Source organism: Miscanthus floridulus, chromosome 12, assembly GCF_019320115.1.
Source record: "Miscanthus floridulus cultivar M001 chromosome 12, ASM1932011v1, whole genome shotgun sequence".
NCBI classification, from domain to species: domain Eukaryota; kingdom Viridiplantae; phylum Streptophyta; class Magnoliopsida; order Poales; family Poaceae; genus Miscanthus; species Miscanthus floridulus.
Genome location: NC_089591.1, coordinates 72148260 through 72161789, shown reverse-complemented (window position 1 = coordinate 72161789; position 13530 = coordinate 72148260). Strand labels below are relative to the sequence as shown.

The 13530-nt window shown below is 48.0% G+C and overlaps 2 protein-coding genes across 7 annotated transcripts; both read right to left on the bottom strand.

The window, feature by feature from the left end:
* Window positions 1-1220: 1220 nt before the first annotated feature.
* LOC136498532 (heavy metal-associated isoprenylated plant protein 35-like) lies at window positions 1221-3222 on the bottom strand. Its single transcript, XM_066494439.1, has 3 exons — window positions 2921-3222; window positions 2755-2830; window positions 1221-2607 (listed from the first exon to the last, which is right to left on the bottom strand). The coding sequence occupies exons 1-3, from the start codon at window positions 3179-3181 to the stop codon at window positions 1874-1876; spliced, it is 1071 nt and encodes a 356-aa protein (XP_066350536.1). The 5' UTR covers window positions 3182-3222; the 3' UTR covers window positions 1221-1873.
* Window positions 3223-6145: 2923 nt separating this feature from the next.
* Window positions 6146-9703, bottom strand: LOC136496844 (APO protein 1, chloroplastic-like). 6 transcript variants are annotated; one of them, XM_066492604.1, is made up of 6 exons: window positions 9421-9703; window positions 9155-9232; window positions 8879-9059; window positions 8022-8368; window positions 6711-7801; window positions 6146-6614 (listed from the first exon to the last, which is right to left on the bottom strand). In XM_066492604.1, exons 4-5 carry the CDS (start codon window positions 8207-8209, stop codon window positions 6967-6969), a joined length of 1023 nt encoding a protein of 340 aa, XP_066348701.1. In that variant the 5' UTR covers window positions 8210-8368; window positions 8879-9059; window positions 9155-9232; window positions 9421-9703; the 3' UTR covers window positions 6146-6614; window positions 6711-6966. The 6 variants fall into 6 exon arrangements, with proteins under 6 accessions (XP_066348701.1, XP_066348702.1, XP_066348700.1 ...); XM_066492605.1 differs by having other exon boundaries at window positions 8921-9059; XM_066492603.1 differs by having other exon boundaries at window positions 8925-9059.
* Window positions 9704-13530: the final 3827 nt, after the last annotated feature.

Below are 13530 nucleotides of genomic sequence, written 5' to 3'. Positions count from 1 at the left end.
CATCAAGCCAAGTCTTGTCTTGATCTTCTCCACCTTGATCACATGACTCAATGTCATGTCTCATGTGCAATAAGCTCCTTCATCATCACATGTGCGAGCTTTGCAACATCTCCAAACTGTTTTCACCTTCACGGCATATGTTGCTTACACACATGTACTTGTGGACTAATCATATGTGTATCTCACATAAACACGATTAGTCCACCTAGGGTTGTCACTCAATTACCAAAACCACACAAGGACCTTTCAGCTGGACAGGAGGAAAGCGTCGATGCTAGGCCGATACAACATGGGCCTTCACCTACCGTGGGCTCGCCATGTGACCAGCCTCTCCTGGAGGCCACGGTGGCAGCCCAAGATCAAGCTCAGGCGACGGTGCTCAACATGTCAAGCCCGCCTGTTGTCGGATCGCCTACAGCGCAGCCTCCCGTTGTAGGTCCAGCTACGGTACGCCCAACCTATCTCCAGGACTTCATCGAGGGCCTCAAGCTGCCGCTCGACAAGCCCCTCATCCAGTCATCGCCGCGCCTCCTTGTCTCATGCGTTCCGGTGGAGAACCTCGTCCCGCGTTGCAGTGACAGGCTTGCGGCGAAGTCTGTCTACCGCGACCCCCAGCCAGAGAAGCAAGCCAAGTGTGTCATGCTGAACAAGTGGCGGCCCTCATCCAGTGCTCCACAGTAGTCGCCAGTGACATCCGACGCTGCCATCGCCACTCGTTTCCCCGACACGTTCCAGGAGCCGTTGTCTTCATCCAAGCGCGCGGCAATGCGGGAACTCTTCCCCATGGCTGGTGCTCGCAGGAGGCGGGCGACGACATAGGCGTCTTGACGGGCTCCCTCAACGTCGCAAGCTCTTCAGTCGTACATGTTCCACCGCCTAGCGGTGCTTTATGTTTGTGTTCAACCCCATCGCTCATGGCACACGGCGCCCTTCTAACTTCTTGTTAATGAAATACGTACTACGCATGTTCTGGAAAAAAAAATCATATTGGATGCAGAGCGAGCACTAATCACTCTCTGCCTTTGTGGAGATGCATGTGTAATTACGCGTATTACGCGTCAATCTCAAATGTGCGGTCCAGTTCAATCTGCCTCTCACCATCGCCTTTAGTTATTCCCCTGTTAGAACGAACAAACGCGGGTCAAGACCAAAGCAAAGCAGCAGCGTCGATCGAACCTTCCAACCCTCTCTTCTTCTCCCTCACACAAGCCACAGGCTCTATCAGCTGATCCGCAACGGGAGGTCCGGTACGGTGGTCGGTCCAGTCGGCCACGGAATCGGCGACGGCGACCATCCGCCAATCAGCGAGCGGGCCACGGAATCCAGCAAAGCAAAGCAGCCTACCTACCCCGAGCGCGGAGCCGGGGGGCGGCCGCCGTCTCCACGAGCGCCGAGATGCCATTGCCGAATCGAAAAAAGCCTCGGCTGGGCCGCGGGCGCACTTTTCTCCACTCGTGCTGTTGTTGTTGGTGTCCTTGCGTACTCGCGGGGACGCGCGAATCGCCCGGCCGGCGCCCGCACGCGATGGGACACCGCCGAGCACAGTGCCGGAACCGCGCAACAGGTCCCCCGACAGCAACACCATTCCGTCCTTTCGATTAGTTAACGTATGGTACGTTGACAGAACGGGCCCCCGAGGGGGACAACGAGCACTCCATCATGGCTTTCTTTGATTCTTTCTTGCATTGGTCACACTGTGCGCGCGAGCGGGGGGTGGGCAGATGGCATCGCCGTCGATGCGATCTGCCCGGGAAACCGACATGGCGATATGGCATGGCCGCATGGCGCTACGGCGGGCGCGAACGGCGCCCGCCGCGTGGCGTGGCGGGCTGGCGGCGGGTGTTGGTCCGTCCGTTCGTTCGTTTACGGCGGTTCACATGACGCTGCAGCCGACCGTGTTGTCGTCATTGAAGTAGTCCTCGTCGAAGCGGGACGGCTGCGGCCGGACCTGCGGGTGCCGCTGGGCCGCCGCCATCGGCATCATCATCGGCGGCGGGGGAGGGGGCATGCCGTAGTAGCCGTAGTACGGCACCGCCGAGACGGCCGGCGGCGGGTAGTAGGCAGGCACGTGCACCGGCACCACCATCGCCGGCTCCGCGCGGTGGTAGTGCGCCTGTGCCTGCGCCTGCGCGTGGTGGTGATCGGGCGCCACCGCCAAGGGCTTGGCGCCGAATAATCCGTCGGCGTCGCCGCCTTCCTCGCCGCTCCAGCCGGCGGCGGCGTCGTCCTTGCACGATGGCGCCTTCTTCTCCCCCCTGCCGTGGTCGCCATTGTCGCCCTCGGGCATGGCGCGCGCGGCGGCCTCGCGCGTGCACTTCTTGCACCCCTCATGCTTGCTCGGCGCCGCCTTAGCCGCCGCCTTGTCACCGGCGTCGTCCTTGCCCTTGCACTTCTCCTCCGCCGCCTGTGCCGGCGCCGCCCTGTCGCCGTCATTCCTGCCGCCGTCGTCGCGCTGCTTCTTGCCCTGTTCAGAAGCCGCCGGCGCCGGAGGCAGCAGCTCGGCGATCTTGCCGACCTTGGCCAGCTTCTTCACCAGGACCTTGACGTCCACGTCGCCCACGACGGTCACCCGGTTGTGCGACGGCTGGATCTCCGTCCTAAGCACGCCTGCACGCACGCCCATTGACGCACCGCACACACGTACGTCAGCACCAGGCCTTTGTCTCAGCGAAACAACAGAGCAGCACAATCCCAAACGCGACAGAGACACTTGAAATCTTTAAACTTGGGGCAGAGGAGAAGAAGGATGGTGACCTTTCAGGCTCATCGCCTTCATCACCTTCCTCCTGCACCCGTCGCAGCAGCTCACGTTCACCTTCAGGTCAATCCTCTGCACGCCACCATGGAGCCATGTCAGTCGATCAATGGCAACAGAAATAAGAGCACGCGCCGATCGAGCAAGCTAAAGCTTCGGTACTACCTTGAGCTCTTCTTCCCTAGCCATGGCGATGATGACTACGGCGCTGGAGCTCGCCGGAGAGACTGGCTCTGCGTGGGAGCTGAGCTGCTGCTGACCAGACCAGCTGACTGCTGCTGCTGAGTGCTGATGACGCCCTTCGCCGTTGCTGCCGTGCATTTTATACACGGCCACATAGGCAGCTTTATTAGCAACTGATGGACCATTAGATACCCCCAATCGTCCACGATCCGTTGCTCGATTCCGAGCTGTATTTACTTGCATTATTTTAGTCGCCCTAGCTTGAGGGAGAAGAGGTATATACCGGGACAACTCAAGCTCGTGTACTTGCAGTGCAGCCGCTCACTCTTTTTTTCCCCTCTTTCTCAGAGTTTCTGTGCTTGCGCCAGCATCATGGATTGATAGGTTGTTATGTGATGACATGTTCTTTGGCCAGCTCTAATAACAATGATATAGAGCGAATGTTCTTTCCTGAATCCGTACATGCTCTTCTCAAATGAATGAGAAGAATATAAAAATGCACCGCTTCTGAAAGTAGTTAGTTGAAAGTGCTCTAGGATCTCTGCAGTTACTATCATATAGAGTCTGTTGCTCATGATAGTGCAGTGCTCTGTTTCTCACCATCTAAAAGTGCTCATGATTAACCGGAGAAAACGTTATATACAGCTGAAAACTTGTCATGTTATTAACCGGAGAAAATAAAACAAGTGCCCATACGCATATTCAAAATTAACCGATTGCTGCAATTACACAGACAATTAACACAAAATACCCTTATACCTGCTTCCTCTATTCCCATTACCGCCATTGCAACAATCTGTAGTATATCGTATCTTTGTAACTGGCCAAATAAAATAGCATAATCAACTTCCTCGCATACAAGCAAGGTCTTTGAGACAAAAACTGAAGGCAAGAACATTTTAGCTGTAATTAAAAAACAGTAAGAAGCCAATCCAGCTTCATTGACCTACGAAACAAACTAGAGCCTCACGTTTCAACCACATGAGGAAAAAAACAAAGAAAAGAAAACGTGTGAAAGGCCTTCTCTTGTGGAACAACTGCAACAAACATAGGGCGTGTGAACCTGCATGGCAAGCCTCAAACTGGCCAACAATACGACTTGTGCTCTCGAGCTTTTTGGAGTCAATTGCTGATACTGTCTATGCAAGTCATCCAAGGGACAACAAGGAAGCTATCAGCAATGGCCATTAATGTAGCTGAAGCTTCTCCATGTTTATGCTCTGCAAAAAACATTACAGGCAGCTTATCGCCGGCAGGAGGTAAGCTTGCGCCAGAGCAAGGACGTCACGCCCGCATAGGGCTTGTTTGCATGCTGTCCTGGAAAGCATGCCTGATTCAAACAACATTATCAAGTGTTAGATTTCTAACGCTTGTTGTCGGATCAAGCTGCATGGCCTGCAGCTCCCAGGCCAGGCAACAACCAATTACCAAACACCTCCCAAGTCAATGAAGTGACAATGGAAGTCCATGCAATATACTAACAGTACAAAGAATGAAAGAAATCAACTACAGCAATAGTAGAATAAAATTTGGTTGGTGCATGTGATTAGCTTAATTGAGGATTACATATGAGAAATTGTGAACTCAAATTGTATTTGTAGGTCTTCTCGATATTTGCATAATAATTGTAATTTATATGATAAACCATAAGGATATCAGACCAACTAGCGCCCTGACGTCCGGCGCGAGGCCCGCATTCGGACGCCGCTCCCCATGCCCCGCGCCTGCACTCCATTTTGCACGCCCCACCTGATCAGATTCTACGCCGCTCAAACGACTCGCCTCACCCACGCCGCCCGTCCCCACACGAGCCCATGTCGTCTGAACATCACCAGCATTGAAAAGAGGAGACACCGAGGCGAGGCAATAGAAGGCGAGGAGGGAGATGCAACACCCAATCTACTTTTGAAACATCCAAATGAAACATTTACAACATACGTTCGAAAACAGTTGAAACACTTGAACATATGTCTGAAACACTTGTAAAAACACCTAAAACGCTTGAAAAGGCCATTGCAAAATATATGCAACAGTCTAGATAAAATGCATGTAACATATGTGTGAAACACATGCAACATTCTGATAAGCACACTTGCAACATACGGCTAGAAAAAACCTGAAACATTAGGAACAAAAGCTCGCAACATATGTGTACAACCATTGCAATATATGCAACACGATCAACTTTTGCAATATTCACATGAAACACTTGCAACATCCAGATGAAACATCTGAAACACTTGAAACATACATTTGTAACATATGTTTTCCAGTGCACAATGTCACCTTGCTGCTTAGACGAATTACGGAGCTCAATGCCACTGCGGCACATGGAGCTCGCCAATACGCCTCTGGGCGAGGACCTGCTCGTCGGCCTAGGTGAGCACCTGTGCGAGGCGTGCGAGACCCCCTGAGCAAGCACCTGCTCCGCAGCATGGGCCAGCGCACCCTGGGCGCAGCAGAGGACGGAGGCGCGGCGGGGGATGGCGGTGGCGGCGCACCGGAGTGGCTTGGCAGGGTCGTCGCCCGAGCGCTGCGCCTCAAAAGTGGTCGCGGGCCGCGCCTTGCTAGGCCAGCAGCCAAGCGCCGGAGGCGGCAGGCGAGCGGATAGGAATGAGTAGCTGATTTTTTTTGTTTAGAAACGGATGAGCAGGGGTCTTGGGCCGCGCGGCCCACCAACCATCCCGCCGTCCGGACGTCCGCTTCCTAGCATTAGCGTTAGGATATGTAGAAACTCAAATAATTCTTAAATTGAAAGTATGGTGATCAGCCATAACTATATTGTGCAATTGAGTTTGTGACAACTATGAAATGCAAATTTTCTCTGTTCTTTTTATAAAATATATAACAATATGAAAGTTTTAAAAGATTAAACTACACAAACATAGCCACTCAAATGCGCGGACCAACTTGCTGGGTAATAATATGACATGAAGAAAATGAGAAAACGTTCACGGCTATCATCCATTTCGTACAAACTAATAATGCAACATGAAGGTTCCTATTATGAATTCCTACATGTTCTTTTAAAATGGAACTTGCACAGATTCTGAAGCAATGAAGTTCAAATGCAAGCTGACAAGCTTGTCATATAAGTTGCCATTGCAAATGCTCTAAGCTGTAGGATCTCTCTGCAGTTCATCATACAACTGACCACACATGGATGCATCTTTCGTCTATGGCTCATTTATCACCATCCATTCCATATACAGCTCAAAACATTTCATAAGCACAATTAGCGAACGGCACTGAATAAGTAGCCTCCGCATGCATGTTACAAAGTACTACTATACAGCAAAAAGGGGAACGCAATATGCTGACGATCTGGTAGGACTATACATGTAGCCATACCCCCAAAGTGTCGATCTGGGGACGGGCACAAGTGCATAGGACAGGCTTTTAGTCCATGATTAACTACAGCCAGGCGCACAAATACCCGAACAAACCACTCTAATTAGTTTAATCCAAAGCATTAGCTCACAATTGTACCGATGGAGAAAGCGGAAGCCCATCTGTATGGTGATGCCTGAGCATTCTAAGTGCCTCACAGTCGGTAGGAATAAAGCAGCTGCGGCCAATAAACAAGATGGGATGGGCATTATACATGTTGCAGAGACCATCCCTTTTCACTTTCAGGCTGGCTTGTCATTGCGCGTCCTTGGTTCATGCGTTAAACCTGCAAAAGTAGAAGTCCACTGGTTCATAAGAGAGATGAATTGAATGGAATCGCTGAAAAGGCGTTGGTAAGGAATACAGGATATTCGGGGATCACCTTTCAACGAATACTTAAACCAGATCTTCAACTCAGTTTTAAATTCCGATGGATCATGATTTAGCTATGCTACTTATATTATACAAACTATGCATCTGCTGCTCCCTGAGCAATACCACAGGGCTAAGAGCCCCACCATCACAGCATGCCTGGAAAGTGGCACCTTTGGTTGGAATCTGTACTCTGGACAAGAATTGTAGGGTAGAAGTAGGAACTGCAGGGTGCAGGGTAGAAGTACAAGCGTAGAACATTGTTGTTATGCAGCCATCCGAGCTTCCTCAGAATCTGGGATGACAATGTCAGTCCTCATCATGGGTCGATACTCGTCAGGTATTTCAGCCCCCGCCTGCACACACAGTTCTACAACAGCTGGAGCTTTGCCATAGAAACTCCTGAGAGAGGATCTGAGAGGAGGGCCACTGGGGTCAGGGACATGCCACACGTAGTTGGGAGGGATGACCTCATCAACCACCGCGTCCTGCCACCCATGCTTGCCATCCCGCCACTGGTGCTTGAAAGCCCCGCAGAGCTTCACATTGTGGCCCCATGGACCGACATGGACCTCAGAGCAGTACCCACATGCTTTCACAGTGTACTTGCTCATCAGCTGCTCGACGCCTCGCCTGACATTGAGGTATGCTCTCAGTGTCCTCTCGGCGAGCTCTTGCACATTTGATGGTGAAGGTGACTGGCCTTGTTGGTTGCTGAATGTGTCGAGCTCAGCAAGTAGAGATACATAGTCTTCTGACCGGTGTGGCTTAGGCTCATCAACAAACTCACCGCGGTCAATCACCTTCTTGCCTATCATCCGGACAGGAGCAGTCCGTCGCCTCGAGGGATATTGTGGTAAGTCGACACCAGCCTGAATGCATAGCTCAACAATTGCTGGAATCCTGTCATAATCAAACCTGGTATCATGCTTCACTCTCCGTCCAAATGGGTCAAAAAGATGGTAAGACTCGATTGGGATGAGGACATCATTGATGGAACCTCTGGCCCAAGAGTGATGACTGTTCCGACACTGGCTTCCTGAACCGTAGCAGTCTTGGATCTGGTGGCCAACTGGACCAACATGGACTTGAGGGCACTTTCTGCAAAATCACCAGCCACCAACAAAAGTTCAGGATACTTGGCAAATCCTTGCAGACAATGCTGATTTCATGCATGCCTGTGTAAGAGTGTGTTCAGATAATACTGCTCTTCTTTTTGGCACCTACAAGCATGATGCATACACACACACACGCACACACCACCATGATACTACTGCTTGTAATAACAGCTGCTGATATACTGAAGCATTTTTTTAGTTACCTGCAGCCATAAACTGTAACAACATTCAGAAGTTGAGAGAGCCCTCTGATGAGCACTTTCCAGTTATCAAGGACTTCATGAGCAACCGGAACAAGCTCTGGCACAAGCAAACCATTCTTTGGGGGTTCAAGAGGCTTCTCTATATGCATTTGTGCAAGCCTCTTATCTCGCCGAGAAGCTTGCAACATCTTTTTAATTGGAACAGGAAAGGGTTTCTTTTTGTTTTTTGGATGTAATTCTGGAAGATCGACGTTCTGTGGTTCCTGCTTCTTTCTAGAAGTACCAGGAGAGTACTCGCAACAAGTCCTTCTTAGCTTCCAGCCAATCCGGTGTGGTTGGGATCCTACCTGAACATGTAAACAAAAAAGGACAAGTGTAAAATATATATATTGAGACCATTCCACAAAACCCCAAAAACTCTGAGAGATCGATGAGGCACATTGTATGAACGCTTATATGGTGGTCTTTGAAATATAAAGATTGGGGCTCTGCCCTTGAACTCTAAAAAAAAAAGACTGAGAGATCGACAAATTATTTTTGAATATTATCTGCTTGCATAGTAGTCATAATTAGTGCAAGCTGAATGAGGAACTCATATCACAAAAAGCAAAATCCCATGTGTCATTGTCAAAATGACACTGCAACAAGCATGGAAACACAATGTAAATTGGCTACGTAACTGCACGAGCTGTTTATCTTGTTAGCCGATCCTTGACGAGACCCCATAGACCATAGTAAAAACTAAGGAAGAACATGGGCATACTACTGACGTCAAACTGCATATGACAGATATTGACAAAGTATTTCACTGTAACGAACTACACAAAAATAAATGGAATAGCTTCCCTTTCAATCACCTAGAAAGATTGTATGCCACACTTTGTGTTAAATGTCCTAACCTACATGCAGTTTCAGGCTGCTTCTCCTTTGTGTGTTCAAGTAACGCATTCATAACTGAACGAAACTAACTGCAAAGCGCTACCATCACTGTCTTGTTTATTATAATTCTGCCGACGCCAATGGAGCTGAAGGAAACACCTAAATCAAGGATCAAAAGGTAAATGTAAGAAGGTGGCAATACACGATTTCAACTGCCATAACTACTAAAATGCTGAGACGGTAATGAAGCCTACTGTTCACAATCTCCATTGCCATCGCCGAAGAATGTATCCCCCGTGTGGTCAGTGCATTGGCGCAGGTCTACCTACCTACTTCAGGCAGGGGCGGACACAATAAAGGACATGGGTGAGAGAACGAAGTTAGTAGGCACAATACAGGCATACATTACACTCGTGATTCCATCAGATCCGAATACAAATAGCTTATAAATTAGCTTAAATCAGGGTTCGGGATGCTCAGTTTTGCACAGAAGGAATGGAAGAGAGTGGGGCGGGCATACCTGGTGTGGTGGGTGCTCGTCGCCGGCAAAGGGTCCTAGAGACCTGGGCAGCTGGGGCCTGGGAATAAGGCGGCGGCGGTCGGAACAGGCGAGGTGAACGGAGAGAAAAACAGCAAGCAGGTGTTCCAATAGAGGCGAGCAGGGGAAGGGGGCTTGGCGACGTCCCGCGGCGGGCGAGTCGGGTTCAAGGGGTTGCCGCCGACCAGCGAAACCGAGAGGTAGCGGATGAGAAGGAAAATGGCAAGGGGGCTAAAAATATCCTCCCGTTACATTGACACTGGGTCTCCACTTGACCCTTTTGGTCGGAGGCTGAGGTTTGCCTGGATGCGGGGAGCCTGGTTAGACCAGCTGAGTTTGGTTCCAGGGACGCAGGCTCAACTGTTGCAATGTAGTTTGTTTGGTGTCCTTTTCCAACTGGGTCTGGCTACTGGGAGATTGTGCAGAAATTCCAACTACCTCTCAACTGTCTAGTTCGATGTTTGTTTGCTGGACAGCATCCGCCAGTACTATGTGCAATCGTCTGCACCAGACAGCAACCGCAAACACACATGAGAAGAGCAGGTACCAGAGCACAATTATGAATGGACAATGAAGCTAAATAGATCATAGTTTACTAGATAAGAGCACAATTAGTAGTGTCATTACAACATTATAAATTAGAGATTACAATTACTAACTAAAAGTTACAGCCATTGCACTTCTTCAGCTTGATCCACATGGCACACAGCAGAGCACAAAGGAAAAAAATCACCACAGTTTTGCAACTGTTAGTAGTGGGTGTTGATGTAGGGTTAGAAGTAGAGATTGAGTTGATTGTTGAGTTGAAAGCCGTCATTGCTTCCTCATAAGAGCTGTATTTCTTATGCACAGCTCCACGATACCCCAATGCATACTTACTGCACTTAGCCCAACTGGTGTAGACCTTGAAAACAACATACCAAGCACATATTGTTCTGCAGTTAACAAGCAGCAAGGCCTCAGTCAAAATTGGTTCATGTGCAAGCCACCAATTTGTTCAATGAGGCTGTCTAGGTGCAGTGAAGGTAGTTGTAGATAAACTCAAGAAACAAATCGTTGGAATACACATGGTAAAGGTGCAGTAGACATCACAGACAACTGTTGAAATGCCTCGGCTATTCATCTATTGCATCATAGGCAAAAAAAAAGGTATGTGGCCTCAGACTTGATCATGATTCAATACATTCTGATAACGGTCACTGATGGCACTGCTGAAGTATCAAATAGAACAAAATAGAGGAGGGCATGTTTGTTTGCCTGGAGAAGCCAAATGTAGACAGTAGAAAACCAAGTTCATGACAGCCATGGAAGCATGAGAGACATCCAACCCAAGCCATCAACAAAGAATAGTAGGGGTTGTTGCTTGGGTATGGGCGTATCTCATGGTTTAATGACAGCCATGAGAAACACATACAACTGAGCATAAGCAGTGCCACCTAAATACAAGATTGTGTCATCATCGGCCTTAAAGAATAGAATCGGGACAACAGCAAGAAAGCCATCAAAGTCAAAAGAACCAAGCTCATGACAGCCATGGAAGCGTGAGACACGTCCATCCCAAGCCTTCAGCAGCAGGAGCACCAGCACCAGCAGGAGCTGGGGCAAAGACAGACCCACCATGTAGCATTGCAGATGCATTGACAAACCCAGCACCACCACCAGCACCATTCCCAGCCATCTAAGTTCCATGTACAACACACTTGTCATGAACCAAGCACATAATATGGAATAGCAGGAGAACAACAGATCTGGAACATAAAATAATTGGTCTCAGTTGGTGTCCACAAAAGAAATATTACATAAGTCCAACAAAGCAACATTAGTTCCATACAAGGCAGCCTTATCTTATTACATTAATTATCAGGACATGAAATGCACAGCAAGGTCCTATGAGCCCCCCTAGAATCCCACATGGCATTAGAGATTATATCCCCAACTGATGCCATTGTAGGCACCTCTTATGTCTGCAAAGCATTGATAGCTGGACCAGTGGAAGAAGAAGCAGGGTTTGCAACACACTCTGCTTCAGTTGGTACTACTTCATCAACCCCAAACCCCAGGATTCAATTATGCAGGATGCAGCAAGCCTAAACCAGCTTCACTTGTGTATTGAACTTATGAAATGGCTTGTTATCTAGGATTCGAAAGCAGTTCTTGAGAGCACCAAAGGCCCCTCTCAATGGTCACTCTAAGGGGGTTGTGCCTCGGGTTGTACAGCTCCTTGGCATTTATAGGGTTATGCCTAGGACCATACTCAGATAGGTGATACCTCACAACCCTATAAGGAGGCAGGAACCCAGGTCTACAAGCATAACCAGCATCCACTAGATAGAATTTCCCTACAAGGAGAGTGATGGATTGGCTTACAAGACAGAATTTTATGGTTTAAGATGAAATATGCATATATGGGTAATGATGTTACCTTCAGGAACACTCAGCCCCCCATCCCTCTCTATAGCATCAGCTAGAACTAAAGCGTCATGAGCAGACCCCTTCCACCTAGCTAGAACATATGTGAATTTGAGATCAAAATCAATAGCTGCCATCACATTTTGTGTACAGCTGCCTTTCCTACCCCTGAAGGGCCCCTGTATGTGCCTAGGCACCCTGCCAACACATGGGTGCCATCAATGGCACCAATACAGTCCTAAGATGAAGGATTAAACATAAGTACAGAAATACAGTCCTAAACCCAAGATAATGGACCAAGGTAGCAAACAGTTACCTTGAAAAAAGGGTTCCACCTATGACTACCTAGGATTTTGACATGTGTTGAACCAGATGGTTGTTTGATCATCTCAGCCCTTAGTTCCCCAACAGCATATAGAACCTGGTGGAAGTGTCTACTAATTGTCTCTATAGATCTCCTAAAGCTCTGATGGACAACTCTAAACCTCTGATTGTGCCCAACCACATGGAGAAACATGGCAACTTGTTCCTCAACTGAGGAATTAATTGTGTCTAGAACTAAACCCCTCTGCCTAAACAAGTCGCAGAGTGCAAAAAAAGGTGCTCTACTCATCCTAAGCATGGCTATAAACTCAACATCAATTGAGTTGTAAATGAGAGAAAGGTTCTTCTCTATGTGCTCATCTGCTTCTAGCCTAGGGCCATAAGAAATGGGCTCATCTGTAATGCCTCTGGTGTTACGAGCTCGCTTAGTGAAAGTGCATCTAGCCCTTTAGTGGGGTTTGGATGGTTGAATGACAACGTGATTAAAGGTCTAACCCGTTTGCTAAAGTGTGGACAGGTAATAGGTTATCTCACAGGTACTTAATGAAAGCCAAAATGATGCATTGTTGTATAAAACAATCTAGTTCAAGCACAAGACAACAATGCAAATGGAATTCATGCAAAGGCTTATTTATTATGAATTTTCATGTTCTATGTGAAAGCAAGCTCGTAAGAATTAATTAATGAGACATAAGGGATTGCATATAGAATGGTCTCATATTTGAAGCTTGCTAAATTGAAATGAAAAAGATAACAATACAAATGAATGATTGATTCAACACAAGATGTGACTTGATGGCTTGAGATGGTGAAGATAGCAAGGAAAACTTCGAGGTACTAAACAAGGGTGAAGGGCAACCGACGGCTTGGCGGCCAAAGAACCTAGCTAGGGTGAAGAAGGAAGTACTTGCATTTAGTTGAGGTACTAATCAAGCTACGATGGTCATATTGATATGGAGGATCAAATCTATATTGGACAAAGTGTTTGAAGTGACTTGATGCATTTGGAGTTATTCATATTTGATGAATGGAATAAAGTCATGTGCTTAAGATGGCTATGCTCAAGTGACAAGATCAATATCAACATGTTGGCACCCTTACTTGATGAAGATTGAAAGAGACGGCATTAATTCAAAAGAGGTCAACTCAAGCTGTATAAATTCATTTTTCTTTAATCTTGAGTTTAATAGGTATGTCGTACTATTAAGAGAGGTGCATCATGTTGATAGATAATGTTTCATAAGTGCTCAAACCAACCCATATGAGTTTTGAGTATTTGAGAGACAAAAGAGCTAACTGATTTCTTGCTGGTCTGGCAATACCGGACGTGTTCGGTATTCATACCAGACGTGTCCGGTA